General features: G+C 44.9%; 1 protein-coding gene across 3 annotated transcripts in view; it reads right to left on the reverse strand.

Moving 5' to 3' along the window:
• Positions 1–1,648: 1,648 nt before the first annotated feature.
• The window catches only part of INO80 (INO80 complex ATPase subunit), a 120,208-nt gene continuing 100,792 nt past the window's right edge, over positions 1,649–21,064 (reverse strand). The window contains exons 29-36 of one of the 3 annotated variants that reach the window (XM_043471515.1): positions 19,019–19,091; positions 10,581–10,739; positions 9,845–9,947; positions 8,950–9,038; positions 7,269–7,424; positions 6,812–6,971; positions 5,890–6,105; positions 1,649–3,242 (exon numbers count right to left, since the gene is read on the reverse strand). In XM_043471515.1, the coding sequence (XP_043327450.1) occupies positions 3,025–3,242; positions 5,890–6,105; positions 6,812–6,971; positions 7,269–7,424; positions 8,950–9,038; positions 9,845–9,947; positions 10,581–10,739; positions 19,019–19,091 (1,174 nt within the window). In that variant the 3' untranslated portion in view covers positions 1,649–3,024. Of the gene's footprint in view, positions 3,243–5,889; positions 6,106–6,811; positions 6,972–7,268; positions 7,425–8,945; positions 9,039–9,844; positions 9,948–10,580; positions 10,740–19,018; positions 19,092–21,064 lie in introns of those variants that run through there. The other 2 variants (XM_043471516.1, XM_043471517.1) reach the window with 2 other exon arrangements.

The raw sequence follows: 21,064 nt of genomic DNA on the forward strand, positions 1-21,064 counted from the left end.
TACCTAAGGCCCCACAACTGGCTCATGTGGAGAGAGGACCCTGGTGGAAAGGATGGCCTGTGTTCCAGGCCTTCTGGAGGGATGCTTCTAGCAGGTAGGATCCCTCACCAGCCCTCTTCTGTGTTTAGGGACTGGTTCTTTGGGTTCATAGGTGAGAGCTGGGCTCTCACTTGGGAGGTGGACAAGTTTTCAGAAAGTGTGTAAGTTGGGGACAAGACTCAAGCTGTTAATGAGTTTGAAGCCTTCACTTTTAAGATTCAAACTCCATCTATGAATCCTCAGGTGAGGGAGAGACAGGTGAGAGAAGCATCAAGGCCATGAGCATCCCTCAATATGACATGTCAGTTGCTGCTTCAGGGACTGGATTGAAAATGCCTAACAGGGGAGCATGGCAGTGTGTCTGGAGAAAGAGAAGAGTGGAGAGCTCTGGTCCAGAGCTCACATGCTTTTCAGGAGGAGACTTTATCTAGCCTATCCACATCTGGGCGAAGCTATGCGAGGATCTGAGTTGTCAGGTCTCTAGAGGTGACCACCGTTGACCTTGGTGCAGTTTGAACAGTCTTGTCACTGAGGGGCAGGATAGGTAATGAGAACTGGAGAGGATCCATCCTAGTGGGCTTGTTGACTGGAAGCCACAATGGTGACGACAACAGGGTATGGCTAATTGGAAAACTGATACTGGTTTGCTCCGTTCAAGGCCATGGTCAAGTTTACCAGAAAGAAAAACAATACCCAGCATATATGATAGTGCTACTTAAGATCAACAAGAGGAGGAAAAGGCTTACCCTTGCGGCCAGGGAGCAGCAGAGGCTCAGGAGCCAGCCCGCCCCTATCAAGGGTGTGCGGGGTAGGCCAAGGCTCAGGCGGCTACACGGCCAGCACACTCACGACAGCACAAGCCCTGCTCGATGGTGACGCAAGAGTATATCAGTGTTTTATTTAGCTCAGTCAGAAAACACTGCTAGCACAAGCTGGAGGCTCACTCTTCCCAACTCATCAGAGAGCTAAGTTTTCAAAGCCTGGATGTCTCTGGAATCCCTAGTAACACATTTCACTGTTTTCATTCATAATTCTTACGACACCTAACTCTGAGAACACTGTGTTCATTTCACAGTTCCTCAGTATTTCTGCCAGTGTAACTGATAGTGGGTACTGGAACTGCAAATGGGGCAGGTTGCTGGGGTTTATATACACATATTTATACACATCACATTTCTAGAAACTGGGACCATAAAGTTCTGTTAGTTGGGGATTTTATGTACAACACACTGCCAGGACAACCTCTCACTTGTGGTTTTTGAAGAAAGAATCTGTCAGTTTTTAGATTGCCACTGTGTAAATGCCTAATGGTGCACCAGGTCAAGCCGCCTACATTGAAGTCCTGGAGGCGAGGCCTAGAGTCATAAGGAGCCCACACCCCGAGGGCCCTGGCCTATCAGGCACTTGGTCAAGCCACCTCTGATGGCTGGAGGCACATTCCTGTGCCCATCAACGCCTACAGGGCACTCCTCGTCCCACTGACCACCTCTCTGATGACAAGAACGATCATGATGTCAGGGTTCTGCTTCCTCTTCATCCTGCCACTCTCCCCCAGGAGCCCTACGATTGCCCCAAGAAGAGGCAGCTGCAAAGACCACAGACACCTCAATTTACATAAAATTATCTCACTCCATTTTATTTAAGATTTTTCTCCAGTTAGTAAAAGAAAGATGTGTCTCTCTTTATACATATGTACAGGTTCAGTTATAAAAATAGACAGCACATTCAAAGAGAAAAAAGGCTTGGCATTTTTCTGATTCCCTCTAAATAGCATCTGTACACAGGAGTCTGGGTTTGGGCAGGGGAATCTTAATGATTTAAATTAAATGATTCCCCTACCACCACCCCTACTCAAAAAAAAAAAAAAAAAAGTTTTAAAAATCAATCTATCTAAACTCAATTCCGCGATTTTCAGGTGTGCAAATTAGAGGCGGACCCGCCCAGAAGCACCTGCTCCACCAGGGACATCAGGCTGGGGGCAGGCAGAAACACCTCCCATGTCACCACCACCCGTCTGCCGCTCCTGAAGGGAAGCGAGCTTGGGCTGGCAGGGCCAGGCTGGGAGGTGGGTGCTGAGCCTGCCCTTGCTCCATCCTCTCCATCTCACTCCACCGTCCCTTCCTTTCTCAGTGCAATATAGACAGTGCATACAGCCAAGCAGGGGGCTGAAGGGCAAGGGCGGGGAGACTGTGCATTCAGGAGGGGCAAGGGGAGCCTGCAAGAGGGGCAGTGAGGCTGTCCTGCTGATTGAGGTGGCTCCTGGTCTCTTACTGGCTTCTGGGAGTCCCGGGGTGGGTTCTGCGGCTACTGTTGCTGGTGGGACCTGAAGGTTCTCTGATGTGAACCATGCAGGGCAGGGGAGGAAATGCTGGGAAACAACTGCTTCCAGGCCTGCTGCCTCTAGCCTTGTGTCATCCTCAGTCACCACCTTGTCCTGCATTTGCCGCTCTCCTCAGCCGTAACACTCTGGCGAATGGGTTTGGAGACTTGGGTTGCTCAACGACTGAGAACGCCATCTACATGATTTCCTCCCTTCTGAGCCCCCAGGAAATCACAGCCCTAAGAGAAGTCTCCACCGTGGAAGGCTCTTCACAGCACTTGTAGAGCCTTTGCAAGGGACATGGCCAGAGCCAAAGACTGGAATGGGGATGGAGACTATGTGCCTGAGCATCGAGACGGGGTCTCTGTCAGCCCTTCCCCAATGTGAGGTTTAAGACTTGCCTATAAGGTCCTTTGAGAGGCTGTGGGTCTGATCCCTGTCCTTGGGCCTTTTTCCTACAGGCAACCCCAGAACATTCCTCTCGAGACATGGATGATCCAAGTGCTCACACCAGCCACCTGCCTGTCTTTCCCTTGTTGCAACTGGTCCTTGCTGCCCCGTGGCTTGGGATGGAAGATGCTGCACTGAGCAAGCTATCCAAAGACCACCTGCAGGCCAGGACGTGAGCCCCCGGTGTGGTTGAAGGAAGCTGGAGGGCCAGGTGGTTACCGTCCTCCTGAGGGGTTGGTGCCTTTGCCCTGTTTCCGGATCAGGGAGTCTGAGGCTAGGCTGCTGGTCAAGTGGAGGCTCTTGGGAGTCCCAGGAACATTATTTCCTTTGCCCAAAGGGGAGCTCAAGGGAGAAGAGGCGCTTGAAGGTCCAAAGTCAGCAAGGCCAGCAGGCCGAACGAGGGACGTCTGCAGAGGACTGCTGGCAGAGATTCCTGCGGGGAGAGAAAGAGAGGCAAGAAGCATGTAAGCACCCGTCCCACCTGAGCTGCCTCAGCGCCTGACCCTGGTTCCTGGAGCCATGTCTGGAGGTGAGGTTGTGGGGAACCCCTTACCACTTGTTCTTCCTGTCAACTGTTTTTCCTGTAAGAGAAAACCAATACCTGTCCAGCCATCTCCACATTACTGCATCTACAGGGAGCAGATGTCACCTAGGCACTCAAGAACAGAGCACACGTTATCCGTTGGGAAGCCAAGGCTACAGAACAGCTGTGACTTACAGGCACTGATGTATTTTCTTATACATTCCTGCTTCCTTCCTGGGACAGCACTTGTGAGCTGCTTCCTTCTTAATTTCAGAAGATGTCTTCTATTCCCCAGTCCATATGACCAGAGGGCACAAGGCTGCCCACTCTATCCTATGTCTACATACGCAGTTCTTGCGTTGCACACAGCTTCCCTGCTCTCTAAGCACTACTGATTTTAAGGAGCTGGTTCAAATCTCCTGTACAGCAACTCTTTCTAACACTCCTAAAAAGGAATTCTAAGTGCTCGGTAGGCACTCATGACTACTCTCACCCACAGTGGAGCTGCAGGCAATGTCCAAATCCCTTGCTTTTCATGCCCAGTCACCAAACACAGTCAGTGTTTCTTGTGACACTCTGCCCCCTGTAGCCTCTAGAAGAAAGTCTGATGAGTGTCATGTTTTGCCCCATGTGGGGGTGAAACCCTGCCACGGCAGCCTTAACTGCTGCCAGGACTGCTGTTTTCCAAGGATGTGATGAGCTGGCAAAAAAGTTAAGAAACACAGGGCTAGGCTATTATACGTCACAGTTGTTGAGCAAAGGAGAAAGGGGAGGAAAATGAACACTTACTGAGAACTTTCTATTCAATAATGCTCTTACTTGCTGCAACACCCTAAATTTTAAGCCTGTGTTCTGAATGTAGAGCAGTGCCTGAATGGCACCTGCTGCCCTTTCTCACCACTCTGAGAGCCCATGGTCACACGTCTGATAAGCTTCTGCCCATCAGGTCTTTCCAATCTTGACTCCCACAGGTCCTTTTCAGCATAGTCTGACTGACCTGCTAGTGACCTCCAATATGCCTGGGTCATTAAACCCTCCGTCACAAGTATAAATCCTTCGTCAACCTTGTCTTTCTTTCTGAGTCTGGAAACTTAGTCATCAAGTCCACAGTTCTTCCTCCTTCTGATCTACAACCACAATTAAGACCTTTCCTCTTCTCTCACTCAACGCTAACATACTGCTTTGTATTGCTGCTAAACACATTCCATGCATGACCTCCTTGTCTCATTCTCATTATATATTCAGCTACGGGGTCCATGTGTTACACTCGCAGGCACATATGTGCTGGGTTGTGTGTGTGTGGCACAGTGCGGCCTGTGGGCTCTTAGTGGGATCTGCACCCAGGCCCTCAGCAGTGAGAGCAGAGTGTGTGTGTGTCACAGTGCAGCCCGTGGGCTCTTAGTGGGATCTGCACCCAGGCCCTCAGCAGTGAGAGCAGAGTGTGTGTGTGTGTGTGTGTGTGTGTGGCACAGTGCAGTGAGAGTGTGTGTGTGTGTGTGTGTGTTGTGTGTGGCACAGTGCAGTGAGAGTGAGTGTGTGTGTGTGTGTGTGTGTGGCACAGTACAGTGAGAGCAGAGTGTGTGTGTGTGTGTGGCACAGTGCAGTGAGAGCAGAGTGTGTGTGGCACAGTACAGTGAGAGCAGAGAGTGAGTGTGTGTGTGTGTGTGTGTGTGTGTGGCACAGTGCAGCCTGTGGGCTCTTAGTGGGATCTGCACCCAGGCCCTCAGCAGTGAGAGCAGAGAGTGTGTGTGTGTGTGTGTCACAGTACAGTGAGAGCAGAGTGTGTGTGTGTGTGGCACAGTGCAGCCTGTGCGCTCTTAGTGGGATCTGCACCCAGGCCCTCAGCAGTGAGAGCAGAGTCCTAACCACTGGACCGCTAGGGAAGTCCCTACAGCAGGTGTTTAATCCTAAGGTGGTGGCTCACAAAGCTGAAAGTGAAAGTTGCTCAAGCTGTGTCTGACTCTTTGCGACCCTGTGGACTATACAGTCCATGAAATTCTCCAGGCCAGAATACTGGAATGGGAAGCCTTACCCTTCTCCAGGGGATCTTTCCAACCCATGTCTCCCACATTGCAGGGGGATTCTTTACCAGCTGAGCCAAAAGGGAAGCCCAAGAATACTGGAGGGGGTAGCCTATCCCTTCTCCAGCAGATATTCCCAACCCAAGAATCGAACCGGGGTCTCCTGCATTGCAGGCGGATTCTTTACCAACTGAGCTACTGGGTAACTGTTAACTATGCTAGTCTGGACTACAGAAATATTAATTTTAAAATGTGAATCTAGGGGGAAAAAATCAGTTCTCAAAGCAGGAGAAATGTTTAAAGCAACATGGTCAAGAAATTCACCTTTTGTTTTCACAGTTACTTCTACTCTGAAGGCAGCACTGAACCAGGTCACAAGGGCACGGGGAGTGTCAGGACCACTTGATGCTGAGGCAGACTCCAACATGGGCTCTGGGAAGGGGCTCTGGGCCCAGGGGTGTCCTGCGTGCTCTACCTGGCAGCCCTCCAGACTAGCCCCAGCCAGAATGGCACCTGTAGTCCCTGGGTCCCCGCACCTTTAGACACGTTGTACCCGTATGCAGCATAGGCAGCGGCAGAGGCTGCGGCAGCCCCTGCTTTGGCTCCTGCCATGGCGGCAGCACTGCCTGCAGTGGACTTCCGGCTTCGGCCCTTCCCGGCTCCTTTGGCTGTGCTTCCCGAACCTTTAGGGCGGCCTCGGCTTCGGGCTGAATGACCACGTCCTGCGGCTGGCATTTCCTGAATGGAAATCCCTGTGGGAACAAATTGGCCAAGAGGGGGAAAAAAGTCAACTTCTTATCTTATGTGTCAGGAGAATCTTCTCCTGGACACAGAAGATGGCTTTGGGGGTGTTTTGTTTCAGGACTACTAGGGAGGTCTATGTCCCAATTTAATGGCTGAGCCACAGAATCACACAGCATTAGTAAGAACTGTGAGTAGCTACAACGGCCTGACACCTCAAGTTGCTCTTCATTCTCTAAGAGTGGAGCCATTACTCCTGATTTTTTCCTTAAACTAGTTCATTACTAAATGAACTCCAGGGATGTGCTACTTGTGATTCACCTGCACATTCAACATTCTCCTGCCTTGGGGAATCGACTTTTACTCCCAAGTTGCAAACCTAGAGGGACTCAAGAAATAGCAGCAACACTGGGCCCCATAGAACAAGTGAGGAAAGGCCCGGAAAAGCTAACTATAACTAAAAACTAGCAAAAATAAGGGTGAAATATGAAGGACAGGAATGGCGAGAAAACAAAAAGTTCGAAATCTTTATGAAGTTCTTATTTTGCTTTCCCTAAGCCTTCTCATTCTCCCTTTCACTTGAATAGGCTAGTAAAACAATGAGACTACAAACGCTTTCTGCTCTACTCCACTCTTTTTTAAAGAAGGTAGGAAATGCCACTATCTGAGAAGGAACCAGGACCTCGCCCAAGTGGTAGGGACAGCTGCATCACTCACCGTTCACAGTGTCTGAGACAGAGCCCGTGATGGAAGCAGGAGAGTTGGTGGCTCGGGACTGAGGGGCTGAGGAGGCGGGGTCATCCACAATGACCAGCATGTCACTGCTGCTCTCGTCGGGGGGGATGGAGCCGGTGTGCAGCTCGCTGCTGATGGAGATCTAGAGGCGGAAGGGTCACGGACCACTCCTCTCAGTGCCTCAGCCCTCGTGCTAAGTGAGGACGTGCTTCCCAGGCCTCCCCGCCGTTCCCTCTCCTCCCTGGCATCACTCCTGAGATTCAGACCCCCTCCTGTGGCTCTGGAGAAGGCAATTTGCCTTCATTTGCTTTTCTCCTGATGGATTCCTTGTGAAACCCCCTTAACAAGGCAGGCAAATCCCCCAAAAAGCAAAAGCTACCCAGTACGGACACAGCCCCCACTGCTGCAATGAAGGGATCACTAATAAAAGGAGCCTCACCTCACTGAAAGGGCTGGGCATGGCTGAGTCCACGCTGATGAAGGAGTCGTCCCCATCCGCAGAAAGGTTGGAGTTATCAGCAGAGGGAACAAATGGGATCACCAAGTTCATACCCTCCTTTCTCCTTTTGCCATCCAATTCATCTTCTTTTTTCTTCTGGGAACACACAAACCAAGAAATACAGAAACAAACATGAGGCTAGGCACTGAGAGAAAAGTGGGGTTGAGAAGAAAGTGATGACAGATATTTGACTCTTTGTAAATGTCGAAGTTTCACTTTATTCAATTAGCATATTATTAAAAAAGAAAAAAAAAATCCCAAGGAAGGAGGAAAGGAATCACTCAGCACAAGTTTATGCATATTCTACCACAATAATACAGAGTTGAAAGGCTAGTCACACTGAATGGAGCTGTGCCAAACAGAATCCGAACAGGGCAAGGTCAGTCAGCTTCCAGCAAAGCCTTGCAGCACTTATCAGGCTGAACCAGTGCAGCCCCACAAGCGGGAGGGCCCCTGCTCTTGGTTTATTGTTGCACATCTGTTTTTACTCTGCCTTCTTTTAAAATATGCATAAGGGGAATGAAAGTTCTTCTCATACACAAGGAATATTGAAGTGGCTTTTCATTATCTTCTCAATTTACATGAAAATGCTTAAGCAATGAGTGACCGAGCTACACCAAACAGTGCTAGAGCCAAGTTCAATAGGGCTCTGTCACAGGTTAGAGATGTGGAATCAGTGTGCTTAGAAAATCCCGGGAATCACATTCATACAATGCTAACAGCATTTGTATCTAGACCTATATTAGGGTTAATATGGTATGTTTTTGGGGCTTCCCTGGTGGATCAGACAGTAAAGAATCTGCCTGCCATGTAAGAGACCTGGGTTCAATCCTTGCTTTGGGAAGATCCCCTGAAGAAGGGAATGGCAACCCACTCCAGTATTCTTGCCTGGGAAATCCCATGGACAGAGGAGCCTGCTGGGCTACGGTCCATGGGTTCGCAGAGTCGGACATGACTTAGGGAACATGTTGTTAAAAACAACAATGAAGACTAGGTTGTGATAAGGATTACTGGCACATGTGCAGAAACAGCAAGACAAGAAGAAATGGAGGAGAACTACATCCCATGTTGCAGCTAGCCTGGTGGGCTCAAGCAGGAAATGTCAGAAGGGATACCAAAAAAAAAAAAAAAAAAAAAAAAACCCCACAAAGCAAAAAACAGCTCAGCCCAAATCCTTGGCACGAATTGGAGAAAGAGATGAATAGACTGACAGTGATTTAATTTCCCAGGAGTAGATGATACTAGAGGAATTATGGCAGAAGGACTGGATCTAATGACCTCTTAGGCCCTTTTTAAGATTCTGCAGAATCTAATAATCTAACATTCATCTTACTCACATTTAGACTTAAGCTTTTTTAACAGTCCCAACAAAAGGTTTCTACAATTATATGTGACCACAGACCCATATAATATAATTATGTCTGTGTGGGGAGTACAACCATACCGAGGCTGCATTTCTCCTGCTTGATCGTCAGTCAGGACAGAACTGTTACATAACACACGTAGGTGGAGCTGGATACCAACCAGCAACCAAGATGACAAGCATGTACTCTACAGTCTTTTCTGGAGGGGCCACTCAGCAGCCCCATCAGCCCCAGTCCACCACCCCAACTTGACATACCTTTTCTGCGTACTTTTCCCGCTTGCGCTTGCGTTCTTTAACTCGGTTGGTTTCCTCCTGCTGCCGTTTCTCTTCTTGCCGGAGTCTCACTATCAAGAAAATTTTAAGACCCAATGAAGCACCTGTGGCAATCCTGATCCTTATTTTCTGAAACTAAGATGGCCTTATTCTTTGATATTTATGATTCAAGGTATGACTTCTATCCAGGCAGATAACTGGTGGTTTCCTAACTCGGAGAATGAATGGAGTTCCTTGGATTCTAAACAGTTTTGGGTTCAAACCATGATTTAGTCTCATTGTCGTGGGCCTTTCCACGCCTTTCCTTTTTCCTTTTCAGCCTTCTAATATCTGTGCATTGCACAGATCCGAGTACGGTTGCAGAGTCCTAAAAGGTTTTCAGAAGGTGGCAGCAAACATGAGCACCGTAAGAAAGGTGCTTCATCACATTTTCTGATGTGATGTTGTCCATGCCTGCAGAAGTTCACAAGGTTAAGTCTGAAACCCACTTTTTGGCTTCTCAAAAGCCAGAAATACTGGGAGAAGGGTCTGACTATTTCATATGGCAAAGTGCTTTTCCAAACTTTTCCATAATTTCACAAAAATATTTCTCTGGACAAAAGAGAGTAAATTCATTACTGCTGAGGAAATCTAGGAGATAGCCTTCCTGCACACATTTACTTGAAGTTACATTACTCTAAAAATACACCTATTTCCTTATACTCCACAACATATCCTTGTATGAGCTTTAAAACAAAGTATTATCCAAAAAAGTGTTTCTCCCCAAACACAGTCTGGCTTTGCCTACCCTTGGGACATAGTCAAGGGCTCTTTCGTTTTCAGATATGTGGAGCCAGAGATAAGGAAAGCTCATTAATAAGAGGTCTGGAGTACGTACATTTCTTTTCCAACTCTTCATCGTCTAGAAGAAGACTAACCACCTCTTTGGGTTTCAAGGTATCTGGTTTGAAGTTCCCACCAGAAATCACCATCCGTTGAATCTAATCCAAAGCAAAAAAAAAAAAAAAATCACCGATAGGCATCTGTTCCCTTATGGAAAATATCCAGAAAGAAAGAAACATGTTTCTCAATCTGTACTTCTGGTGAGGCCTGTGGATTTCCTTTTTTTTTTCATTCTCGTGACTGGCTCATCCAGGTCATTTGTGCCAACAGAAAGGACAATGAGAACTTCTTTGCTTGAAACTGTTGATAACTATAAGATCCAATAATACTGAATCAAGAAGGAAAAGAACCAAATATGATAATTTCTTTAGAAACTAGCAAACTGAGCATACAACTCAGAGGCCGATCACACCGAGAATACTAGGGCAGGAGCAAAGGCCATTTCTTCTTCCAATGAATGTGAAACTATGTCAAACATGAAGGCCATAACTGGGGTCTTCTCCAAATGAATGACAGGTGAATACAGGGTGTAGATACCATTCCAGAAGAAAAGGAGTGAGAAATGGCCAGGCCAGTACATGCTACTTTTGTACAGGACTTCATTATAGCTTCTAGACACAAGAAATGTCAGGGCTTTCATGACCAACGAAAGCTGAGTCTTAGTCTTGGTCAGTCACTGCGGCTGAACTGTTTTCTCTACCAGCACAGTACTTCCTTTGCCTTCTGCTTACCTCACTCTTCTCCTTGGCTCGCTGCAGAATGCGTTCTTCAATGGTACCCTTACAGATGAGTCGGTAGACAGTAACCTGCTTTGTCTGCCCCAAGCGGTGGGCCCTGTCCATGGCCTGCTGGTCCACAGTGGGGTTCCAATCGCTATCATAAAAAATCACCTGTGTAGGCAGGACAAGAATACAGCAAAGACTGAGGCACTCTCAGGGCAACACCAGGAATTCTGACAGCAACCTAGCCATTCATCTATTTCAGCAGTTTGATACCAGATTTTTTTCTATGACATAAAGATGAACAGATATCTACTCATAAAACCAAGCCATTTCTTCACCTGCTCTGGGCAAAAGACTCTGAGTTTTTTTCAGGGTTTTCATTTAAAAAGAAGGAGTGGCAACAATATTAACACTTAACATCCAGGGCTTACTATTTGCCACTCATTGTACTAGATGTTTTATGAGTATTAACTCACTTAAATTCCACTACCACGATGATTTAGTCACTATTAAAAACCCCTATTTTATATAAATAGATGAGGAAACTGAGACTCAGGGAACTTAGAGACTTAATCCAAGATCATACAGACTAAATAAGCAGTGGGCCTGGGATGTGAAATTCTTTTTAACCCTAAGTCTACCTTGGTAAGAGACAGGCATGGCTTTCCTGGCATTCTCAGGTTCCCACTAACAGGGTCATTTCCTGTCTTGAATTTCAGGCAAGAAATGTTAAAGGGTTCTCTGGAAGCTACTTCTAGTTTGCTAAACAACAAACACAAAGAACAAAATGTACTCCCTACTCCCCTGACCCACAGGTGATCCTAAAACCAACAGAATCTGGATCTTCAGTCCTGAGGCTACTATCAATACAGTGGATCTCTTAAAAGAAAGCCAGTTCAAAGTGACCCTCATCTCTCATGCGTCCTCCTCTACGTTCAACCACGTCACCAAATCTAGCCAGTGCTTCTTCAGAAACAAACCCATTCTTTCTATATCCCCACTGTCCTTCTCCTGGGCCAGGCCCTCACCACCTACATCCAGCTCACTGATGCTTCAAGATCAGCGGGCTTCTGAGATCATAGTCTCTTTCTTCAGTTTACTTTGGGTATCACTGGAGGCCACTCCATCCCTCTGTCAATTATGCTGTAACACACCAAGTCCAAACTCCCCTCAATAATCAGGTCCTGCTATATACTAAGGCAACTTCACTTTTATCCTTTCCTAATATAAACACACCCCTTCCCTTTTGTCAGGTAGTTCTCTTTGGTATCCCTCTTATATTAGTCTGACTGTACCATTTCTTGCTCAAGCTGATTTTCTGACTTAGACCTCCTTGATTTCTCTTGCCTGTAACAATGTTTCCCTTTCCTATTCCTTATGAATTCCTATTAGAAATTACAATGGTTGAAACCTGTTAAGCACTTAAAACAGATGTGCATACATATCTTACTAAATTTTCATAAAAATCTGATATATTTCCTTCATCTCATAAATTAGGAAGACTGGCCTGAGCTCACAGTCTTAATAGTCTGCTTTTACAACCTGCACTATTAGCAAAATGTTACATTGCCTATCCTGGTTCAAGCTCCCACACAGTCACTATTTTCTAAAGATATCCAATTATTTCATATGTATTATATATTTTACAAATTTTCCTGCCTGGTGTTATTTGAGGACAGACACCATCCACCAGAACAAAGTAGAATTCTACAAATACTAGTCAATTGATACTAGAATCTCTAAGATGTGATCAAAACTAGAAAAAGCGCTAAAATGTAAGCAAAAGAGTAATTCATCTCTCTTGACACTGTTCCTCTAGATGCTTTTCCCATTGCTTAACATTATTCCTAAGTAATTTATTTTCTCATTTAATGGAAGCAATTCCTCTGCCATTTTCTGCAGAACTCACTTGATGTGAAGATGGATAAAAGGCATCAGCATTTTTAATGTTCTTGCCTCTAATAATAAGAACCCCCACTGACTCTTTCTTATGGCGCTCCTTTTGTCTTGCTCTCATATGAGGTATAATCCCTCAACTTTTAGTGTAAGTTAGAATCCTTGAGGAAAAAGAAATGACAAACTGCCTGCCAAAGAAAGAAAATCATTATGAAAGCTTATTGTTAAGCCTGTGTCCACAGATCTAGGATTTGGAAGTATACAACTCTGTCACTTGCTAGAGGAATACAGAAAACCTGACCACAGGACATTTTGGAACTTCAATGGGATAGGCAAAATTCTAGAAAATTCAGTTTAAATTTTCAGGGATAACAAAGGAAGAGAGGACAGAGTTAATGAAAGTGAGACCTCCAATGAACTGGGGTGGGGGCAACTGTTTGCCCAACATACCTAATATGACTGCATATGTGGAAAATGAGAGTTGATGTCACACCCAAAAGACAGTACCTTCAGTAGTCCAAACCTAAGGCAATGAATAGTTCAGCATGAACTCATAATGGGCAACCCTATATTATGAATCATTTCATAAGTGTTTCCTCCATATTTACATTTTTCCTAGAAGTCTCAGTGGCAACCAAATCTGACTCAACTTGGGTTCTTTTGAGGTCATCAACAGTTAAGAAGACTGGAGCCTAAGGAGATAGGTTTGCAATTTAACTTCCAAGTCCCCTCTTTCCCCAATTTAGTGGCTCTTATCATTCAAATGGATTAAAAGAGGTAAAGAACTGGTGAGGAAGAGAGAGTAAAATAAGATTCTACTTAGCCCTATCTAATAAGTTGTTGATGTTTAAAAAAAAAAATTCTACTTAGAAAAAGACACAGAGAAAAATAATATGAAACATGTATAAGCTAGCAAGTTAAGACAAGAATAAGAGAGATATAAATACCAGATGAGATGTATGGTTATTATCTACCTCGACAATAAAAAATGAACACTGAATCCACCATGACATGAACTCAGGGGAGACAATGTCCACTGGAGTAGGACAGTTATGACACCCGTCTTTATGGAGCTCAGTGACATTCTAGAGAAAAACAAGCAACAATTAAGAATACAACAACTGACTTAACTAGGAAAGATCAGAGCCAGTCAATCCACAATGCGTGGCCCAGCAATGAGTAAAGGGAAATATATTAATTGTCAGCACTTTTATGAAGTTGTAAACAGCAAGCTGGGAGGGCACTGGGAAGGGGAAGCAAAGGAGGAAGGTGAGAGCTGAAATGGGTGGGATGCTCTTGGCTCTTTAAGTCAAAGAGAGTTTCAGGGGATGAGGGAGTAAAAATGGGAAAACTGAGAGGAACAACTGGAAACAGCTGGACCAACACTTGGAGGGATGGGTGGAGAATGCGTTAGAAGTTCAGTTCCTTGGGAGGGCTGAAAGCTGTCCCATGGTATCTCATGGGACATAAGACTTCTCATACTGCTTGCTACTATGGGACAAAAGCTCCTCAATCTCTTTCTACACAAACATTTAAAACAGCATGACACAAAAACAAAACCAACAGTGCAGTTTATAACAATCCCTTACTAAACAATGTCAAATGCAAAGAGATTCCTACTTCAGGAAGAATACACAAAGAGCAAGGCAGACAGTAAGGGGCAGCTGCCATTAATTTCATGGTAAAATCATGTTTTTATTAACAGAGTGAGTCAGAGTCTCACTGTTTACAAATACATGTTTATATATGCATTCTCAATCATAAAACATTAAGTTTTTCCTGACATTTTAGGGTGACTAACCTCTTCCTTGTCCATAAATGGTTCTGGGGATCTTCCAAAGCTAAATAATCTCAGGGCAAAGGAAAAATGCCAGGCAAGCAGTTAAACTTATTGTTTCTCTAATAATACACACAGTGAGTATAGCTTGACTCCACACAAACCATTACCTAGCAACTCATTTCAATCATGTGGTTCCATTTTTTTTTCCCCCTGAGTATTCTAAGAGGTTCTAATTTGTGAGTCCCTTAGCCTTCCCCTCAAAATTAAATGTAAACTATTTCAGAACTGGAGACTCAGAATATTCAGAGCCTCTATGTCCCAGGATGTAAAGAGAATTCCTATTTCTACTCCTCTAGTTGTGGGGTTAGGGTTAGGTTTGGTTCTTCCTGACTGGCAGGAGTAGCTCACTTGTGTAAGACAAGCTGTGAAAACTAGAAGCATGGGACTTCCCTGGTGGCTAAGTGGATGGGAAGCTGCCTGCCAATGCAGGGGATACAGGTTTGATCCCTGGTCCGGGAAGATTCCACATGCCATGGAGCAACTAAACCTGTGCACCATAGTTACTGAGGCTACGTGCTCAAGAGCCCACAAGCCCCAGCTACTGAATCTCTGCCTAGAGTCCGTGGTCCACAACAAGAGAAGCCTGCGCAAAAAACCCACAACACCAGAAGCCTGATGCAGCTCTGCCCCCTCAAACCTGCTTATTTTTTGGTTATTCCAATGAATGACTAGGTAAACCATTCCTTAAGAAACCACAGATCAAACCTGAGATAGGCAGGCTGAGAAGGGAAAGACAGTTTAATCAAATGAACCAATGCTGGGTCTCCCAGGTGACCTCATCCAGCCTCATGGCCTTAAACATTACCTATGACCTGGTGACTTCAAAATATATCTTGAGCCTCAATCTTTTTCCTAAAACACACTCTACTGCCTGCATGACACTGCTACTTAATGTCTGCTAAGAATCTTGGACTTAACACACCCCAAACAAACTCTTGAGTTTCTTTCTCAAACCCATTCCTTCGTGCACTTTCCCTTAACCAGTAGCTGGTATCTCCATCACCCTAGTTCCTCACACTGAACACCGTGCACTTCTCCTTGACCCACATGATCCACATCCGATCTAGCAGCAAACCCCATTGGCTGTGCCTTCAAAATATTGATACACACAGATTCCAAATATCTCTCATCACCTCTACTACTTCAATCCTTGCCCAAGTCACCACTGCCTTATATCTAATTCCTAATTGAACTTCCTGCTCTTCCCCACTCCACAACCCCTGAAGCCAGAAGGACACATTTCTGTTCAAACCCTTCCAGTAGCCTCTCACCTCAAAATCCTAACCATGGCCCATGAAGTCCCACACAATCTGCTTCTGTCACTCAGCTGACACCACTCTGCCCACCTTCATTCTGTTCCCCCTACACAGGGCTTCGCTGCATTTCGATTATGCCAAGTGTGTTCTCACCTCAGGGCTTTGCACTTGTCTCCTTTCCCTGGAATGCTCTTGTTTTAGGCCACATACATAATTGGCTTGCTTTTCTCACCTTCTTCAGATCTTGGCTCAAAAGTCACCTTATCAGAGCTTTATCAGTTCATATAAAACAGCAACCCCTGATCATGAATGGGGTTTTGAAAAACAATCAGAAGTTCACCAGGCGGAAGAAGAGGTGTGCCAAGGAGAAAGACCTATGATGAGGGAGCTGTTTACGTAGGCAGCGCTAGTGGTAAAGAGCCCAGCTGCCAGTGAAGGAGACTCAGGTTGATCCCTGGGTCGGGAAGATCCCCTGGAGAAGGGCATGGTAACCCATCCTAGTACTCTTGCCTGGAGAATCCCATGGAGAGAGGAGTCTGGTGGGCTATAGTCCATGGGGTCGCACAGAGTCGGACATAACTGAAGTGATTTAGCACGCACATGATACAGTATGGGAGGTTCAGGAATCAAATCAATCATTGTTTCTGGAATATAAATTATGGAAGAAGCAGTGGTCTGGCAATTAGGCTGGAAAGGGAGATAAAGGCCACAAAGTGAAGGGCCTTGTATGTGTAAAAGAGGTTACACTTTATCTTGTAGATGACAGAGACTCCCTGAGACTCCCTGAAGAGTTTTAAGCAAGAGATTAGCATGCTTGATAAAGACTTTATCTTGTAGATGACAGAGACTCCCTGAGACTCCCTGAAGAGTTTTAAGCAAGAGATTAGCATGGTTGATAAAGAAGGGTATAAACAAATTGAGGAGGTATGGGGCTGGGGGCTGAGACTGGAGTCCAAAAGATCAGCTAGGAGAAAGTGATCAATCTTGTACTCACATTAAGAGTAAGATTATTTGGGCCCACTGATGTCAACTCCTAGGCCACGGTCAGAGGATCCCCTTTAACCTGGGAGAGAACTTAACACTTTGCTGAACTGAATCTGTGTCTGGATCAGTTCCTATGAGCTCAATCCTCTATTTCAAATATGCATTGGCTATGGCCAGTTGGAGCAAAGCATGGGACATGGAGGGGGGGTGGTGGGAGAACATGGGGACTAGATAAATGTAATAACTGGGACCCACCCACACACTAAACAGTGTCTCAACACCCATCCAAGAACCAAGTTACTCGTCCTCCAAATCCTCCAGTCTGCACCTGGCCTGCCCCATTAGGCACCTCTTGGTATGAGGGAAGAGCCTAGTGTGGCAAGAGAGACCTGCTTGGCATTCTTACCCAAGTACCCATGACTCTCTGAGGATAACTGCAGTTTGGATGTGGAGACCAAGGCTTCCCCAGGGCAGGAAGGGGGAAGCGGGAGACCCAGAGACAAACTCAGGCTCAGTTTTTGGGTGGCTGTGCAATGACAGAGCACTCTTCCAGGAGAGGCTTATCTACCAACCCTGGAGGGGACAAAGGTGCCGGAGAAGCAGCTCCTGCCCCTGGGAAGCCCCTAAGAGTTTCTACCCTCTTCTAGCCACGCCTCCAGGACACAGCAACGCTGAACCAGTGCAGGGTTCTGGAGTACTGCCTCCCCATTCATCTCTCTTCCTCCTCTGAGGCTCCCAGGCCCCAGCTCTGGCCCTTCAATCCGCATCATGTGTGATTTTTTTTTTTTACCCACCCTGGGAATCCAAAGCCTTCCCTGGACTCCCATCCCCAATTTTCCCATAGTAGCAGAGTTGAGCACAGAGCCAGGCAGACAAGGCCTAAGGGAAAGGAAGGTTATTTGCGGCCCAGTATAAATAACAAAGTCCTGGACCTGGCTCTCTCATTAGGAGCTACTCGGGCCACAGGATCCCTGAGGGCTATTAATGTGCAGGCACTGGGCACACATGCTTTCTAGGCAACATTTCACAACTCTAGGAGAAGGAAGGATTATTATTATTCATTCTATTGAGGAGGAAACTATGGCTTAGAGCAGTCAAGCAACTGCTTCACGTTCACAAGGTGAATAGCAGAGCTGGGATTCAAACCCACGTCTCACTTCTCTAATTTGAAGGAATCCAAAAACTATGGAACCTGCCCTCTACCACCCTCAAATTTACAACCAAAGTAATTAATCAGAAAAAAGAAAAAAACTAGAGCAGAGAACCAAGGGGCAAAGGGAAAGGCAAATTTCTGCTAACATGGCACCAAGTGAGCTACCTCATCAGAGGACTCCCCAGAACAACACTACCACCGCTGACTGCCTTCTCTCAAGATGACTGAGGCTGATGATGTACAGGTAAGTTACAGAATCTACCCAGTTATGCCTCCAGCAGATCTGAGGCCCTGGAACCCAGCCCCGACAAAGTTAACTGGCTGAAGTTTAGATGCTGAGGAAAGTACAGCTGAGTCCTGTGGCTGATACTCTACTTGGTGATGTTATGGATTCTGTTTTTCATTCTTAAAGGCAAGCAATTCTACAGTGCAGCAGTTAACAAGGAGAAAGAATGGACAGTCTAGAAGTGGAACCTGGGAAACAGGGGGTCTAGCTCAGATCTACTGCTGTGAACTTATCCAAGCTTCTTCACCTTTGGACTTCATTTCTCCATGACCCTCCAGAGTTTGAATCTTCCTCCTATTTGTGGGGATTCTGACGCTCTGGATTTCACAGAGGTACCACAAAGACCACATTAAATGGTATTTGTAGAGTCATGCCACCTACAAAACAATTTCCCATTTATGCATTTTTATGTCTCAAGGTTACTGAAATTGTTTTTAAGTATGTTTGTATCTTGGGAATAGTTCTGAGATACAAAAGGAATGCTCTTTTCTTCTCCCATACTTCAGATACTTCAGACGTGGAAGTACCCCTCTAAGGAGAGTGGGTATAAAGGGATAGATAATTTGATGAGATGTCTTTTTATTTTTTAAATCACCAACTTCATTGCTCTCCAACCACGTTTAGAAGTCTAGGATATAAAAATACAAGTTTTTCCTATGATGGAATAATACATAAGAGTCATAAAACAACCCTTTCTGATTTGCTCAGTTATAGCTCCTAAAACAAACAAATCTTATTGGTTGAGTTCCCTAACACAGTCCTAGTGTTTAGAATAGTATCAGATACACAATATACTTTTACTAAATCTGTGTTGAATGAATGTGTAAGAAACCTTGAATAAGAGAATAGTCTAAAAAGGAAAAAGTCTAAAAAGGAAAGCGAACATGTTCCAGGCCAAATGCAACTACTGCCTTTTAACACGAGGCAAAGAAATAAAAAGTCTGTGATACATAATAAAGGACAGTATCAACCAAACAACATATTTACAGTAGAAAAACTACATATTCAGTATATTTTTAGCTCGTTACTTACGGTATCTGCAGCAGTCAGATTGATACCCAGTCCTCCAGCTCGCGTACTTAGCAGGAACACAAAAATGTCATTCCTGAAGAAGAGGGAGAGGGAGAGATATTTTAAGAGGAAAAACTGAAAAATAAAACTGGCAAGTGGCAAAAGAGAGGGATCTCTGGACACAGAACAATGTCTAGACCTAGAAAGTTTTGGTTACCCAGATCTGATCCACGTTTCTCTGAAGCACTGAAAGGTGTGCTGGGTTGCTAAAATGAAACCATGGCAGTCATCTTCCGATTTGCAGACAAACTTTTGCTGCCCACTAATACTGACTGACAGGCAATATAATTTAAAATATTTGGCAAATGTAACAGAAAAATATGCCATGGAAGTAGAGACGTCTCTGTAATAGTCAACTGTTTATCGAGTCAAACTATTCCCAGTTCATACCATGGGGGAAAATAAGTCAGTATTTCCTGGTGTTTCCCCAAAGAATCATGACTTTCAATAATCTGGGAACTAATGATCGTAACTCCGAAGGACTCAACTTCATATGAGGAAAGTTAGTCCAGAAAAATGACCCGAAGTCAGGATTAAGACTAAGTTATGACTTCTAAGTATTCAGCTGAATTTAGGATCAATCCATGAAGACAGGCTAAAATTAAAGCACTTTTCTGATGGATGCCAACACTGCCCTTAACAGAAATGATAAGATATAGTTTTCTCAGTTCCCCTCTACATCCTCTATCCTTTTAAAGAAACCAAGGATTACAAATAAATCAGTAGGTGCCCCTGTCACTCATTCAGGCAGTAAATATTCACTGAATATCTTTCAGGAACAAGGGCCATGCCAGATCACAAAGGACAGACTTTGACTATAAGATTTATCTATGTACACACATGCAATCAGGGGCTCAGTTCAAGCCCAGTTCTTGCAGATAACACGAATGTATTCAAGACTATCTTGCATTTTCATGTTTCTGTCACCTGAGGTTATTTTCCAGAACATTTCTACAGGAAAGGGACTGCATTATACTGGTGAACAAACTTTACAGCCCTCTAAATCAAGCTGCTGATCCCTTTTCTTCATGACTATAATGAGCAATAAAACTGGAAATTCATTACCAGTGTTATTCAAATTGCAGGTCATACCTATCATTGGTCATGAAATCAGTTTGGTGGGTCTGGTACACATAAATTACAGAAATTAAAAGAACAGATTAGAAAATATTATATCACAGGTCATAAGTATTGTTTCTGATTTTCTGACATGGTAGATATATATTAAATCTCAATGTAAGATGAATTTTATTCTGTGGGTTCCAGTTTAAAAGAAAAAAGAAACACACTGACATCAGGATGCTCTCATCCCTTGATGCAGTCCTTCCTTGGTAAAGTCACTTGCCTGCTAAAGGTCTGTTTCCTGCACTATAAAATGAGGATGCTCTGAATATAACTGAAGTGACTAAATGATGACATATCAATGGCAAACATGAATACCAGTGAAGGAACTACTTGAAATAAGTATCCTGGATAGTCCCTAAGTTGGGTAGGTCCCAGTAGAAATCTGTCCATTAATTTGGATTCATTTAAACACAGCTTTCCTAGAGGCAGACATGGATAAAAGATCACATTTGGAGGTCTCTTGTAGGGCATGATTCCAAAAGTACTAGATTGTGCTCATTTATCCTTGAATTTCATCATGAAGTCTAGTATTTCATAATTTTATTTGTATGATGTCATCTTTCACAGTTAAATCATAAAGGGCAAACCAGAAAGTTAAAAGGCATCTGCCAGTTTACAAACACATTCTCCCCTAGATATGTGATGATGTAAATGCAAGCTTGATACCTCCTAGCCCATAGGGGAATATTTAACCACAATAATGCTTCAAATAAACATTGATGTAGCTTTCCAGGGCCATACTAATCTCTACAGGATAATCTTCACCACTTTGGCCTTAAGAAGACTGCTCAATCCCAAGCATCTCTCTCTCCTGCTCTCGTGGGTACAGAGGCAGGAGTCAGAAGCTTCTCTCCGATATCTGTGTTAGAGCTGATGGAGTCA

Source organism: Cervus canadensis, chromosome 6 (genome assembly GCF_019320065.1).
Source record: "Cervus canadensis isolate Bull #8, Minnesota chromosome 6, ASM1932006v1, whole genome shotgun sequence".
Lineage (NCBI taxonomy): Eukaryota > Metazoa > Chordata > Mammalia > Artiodactyla > Cervidae > Cervus > Cervus canadensis.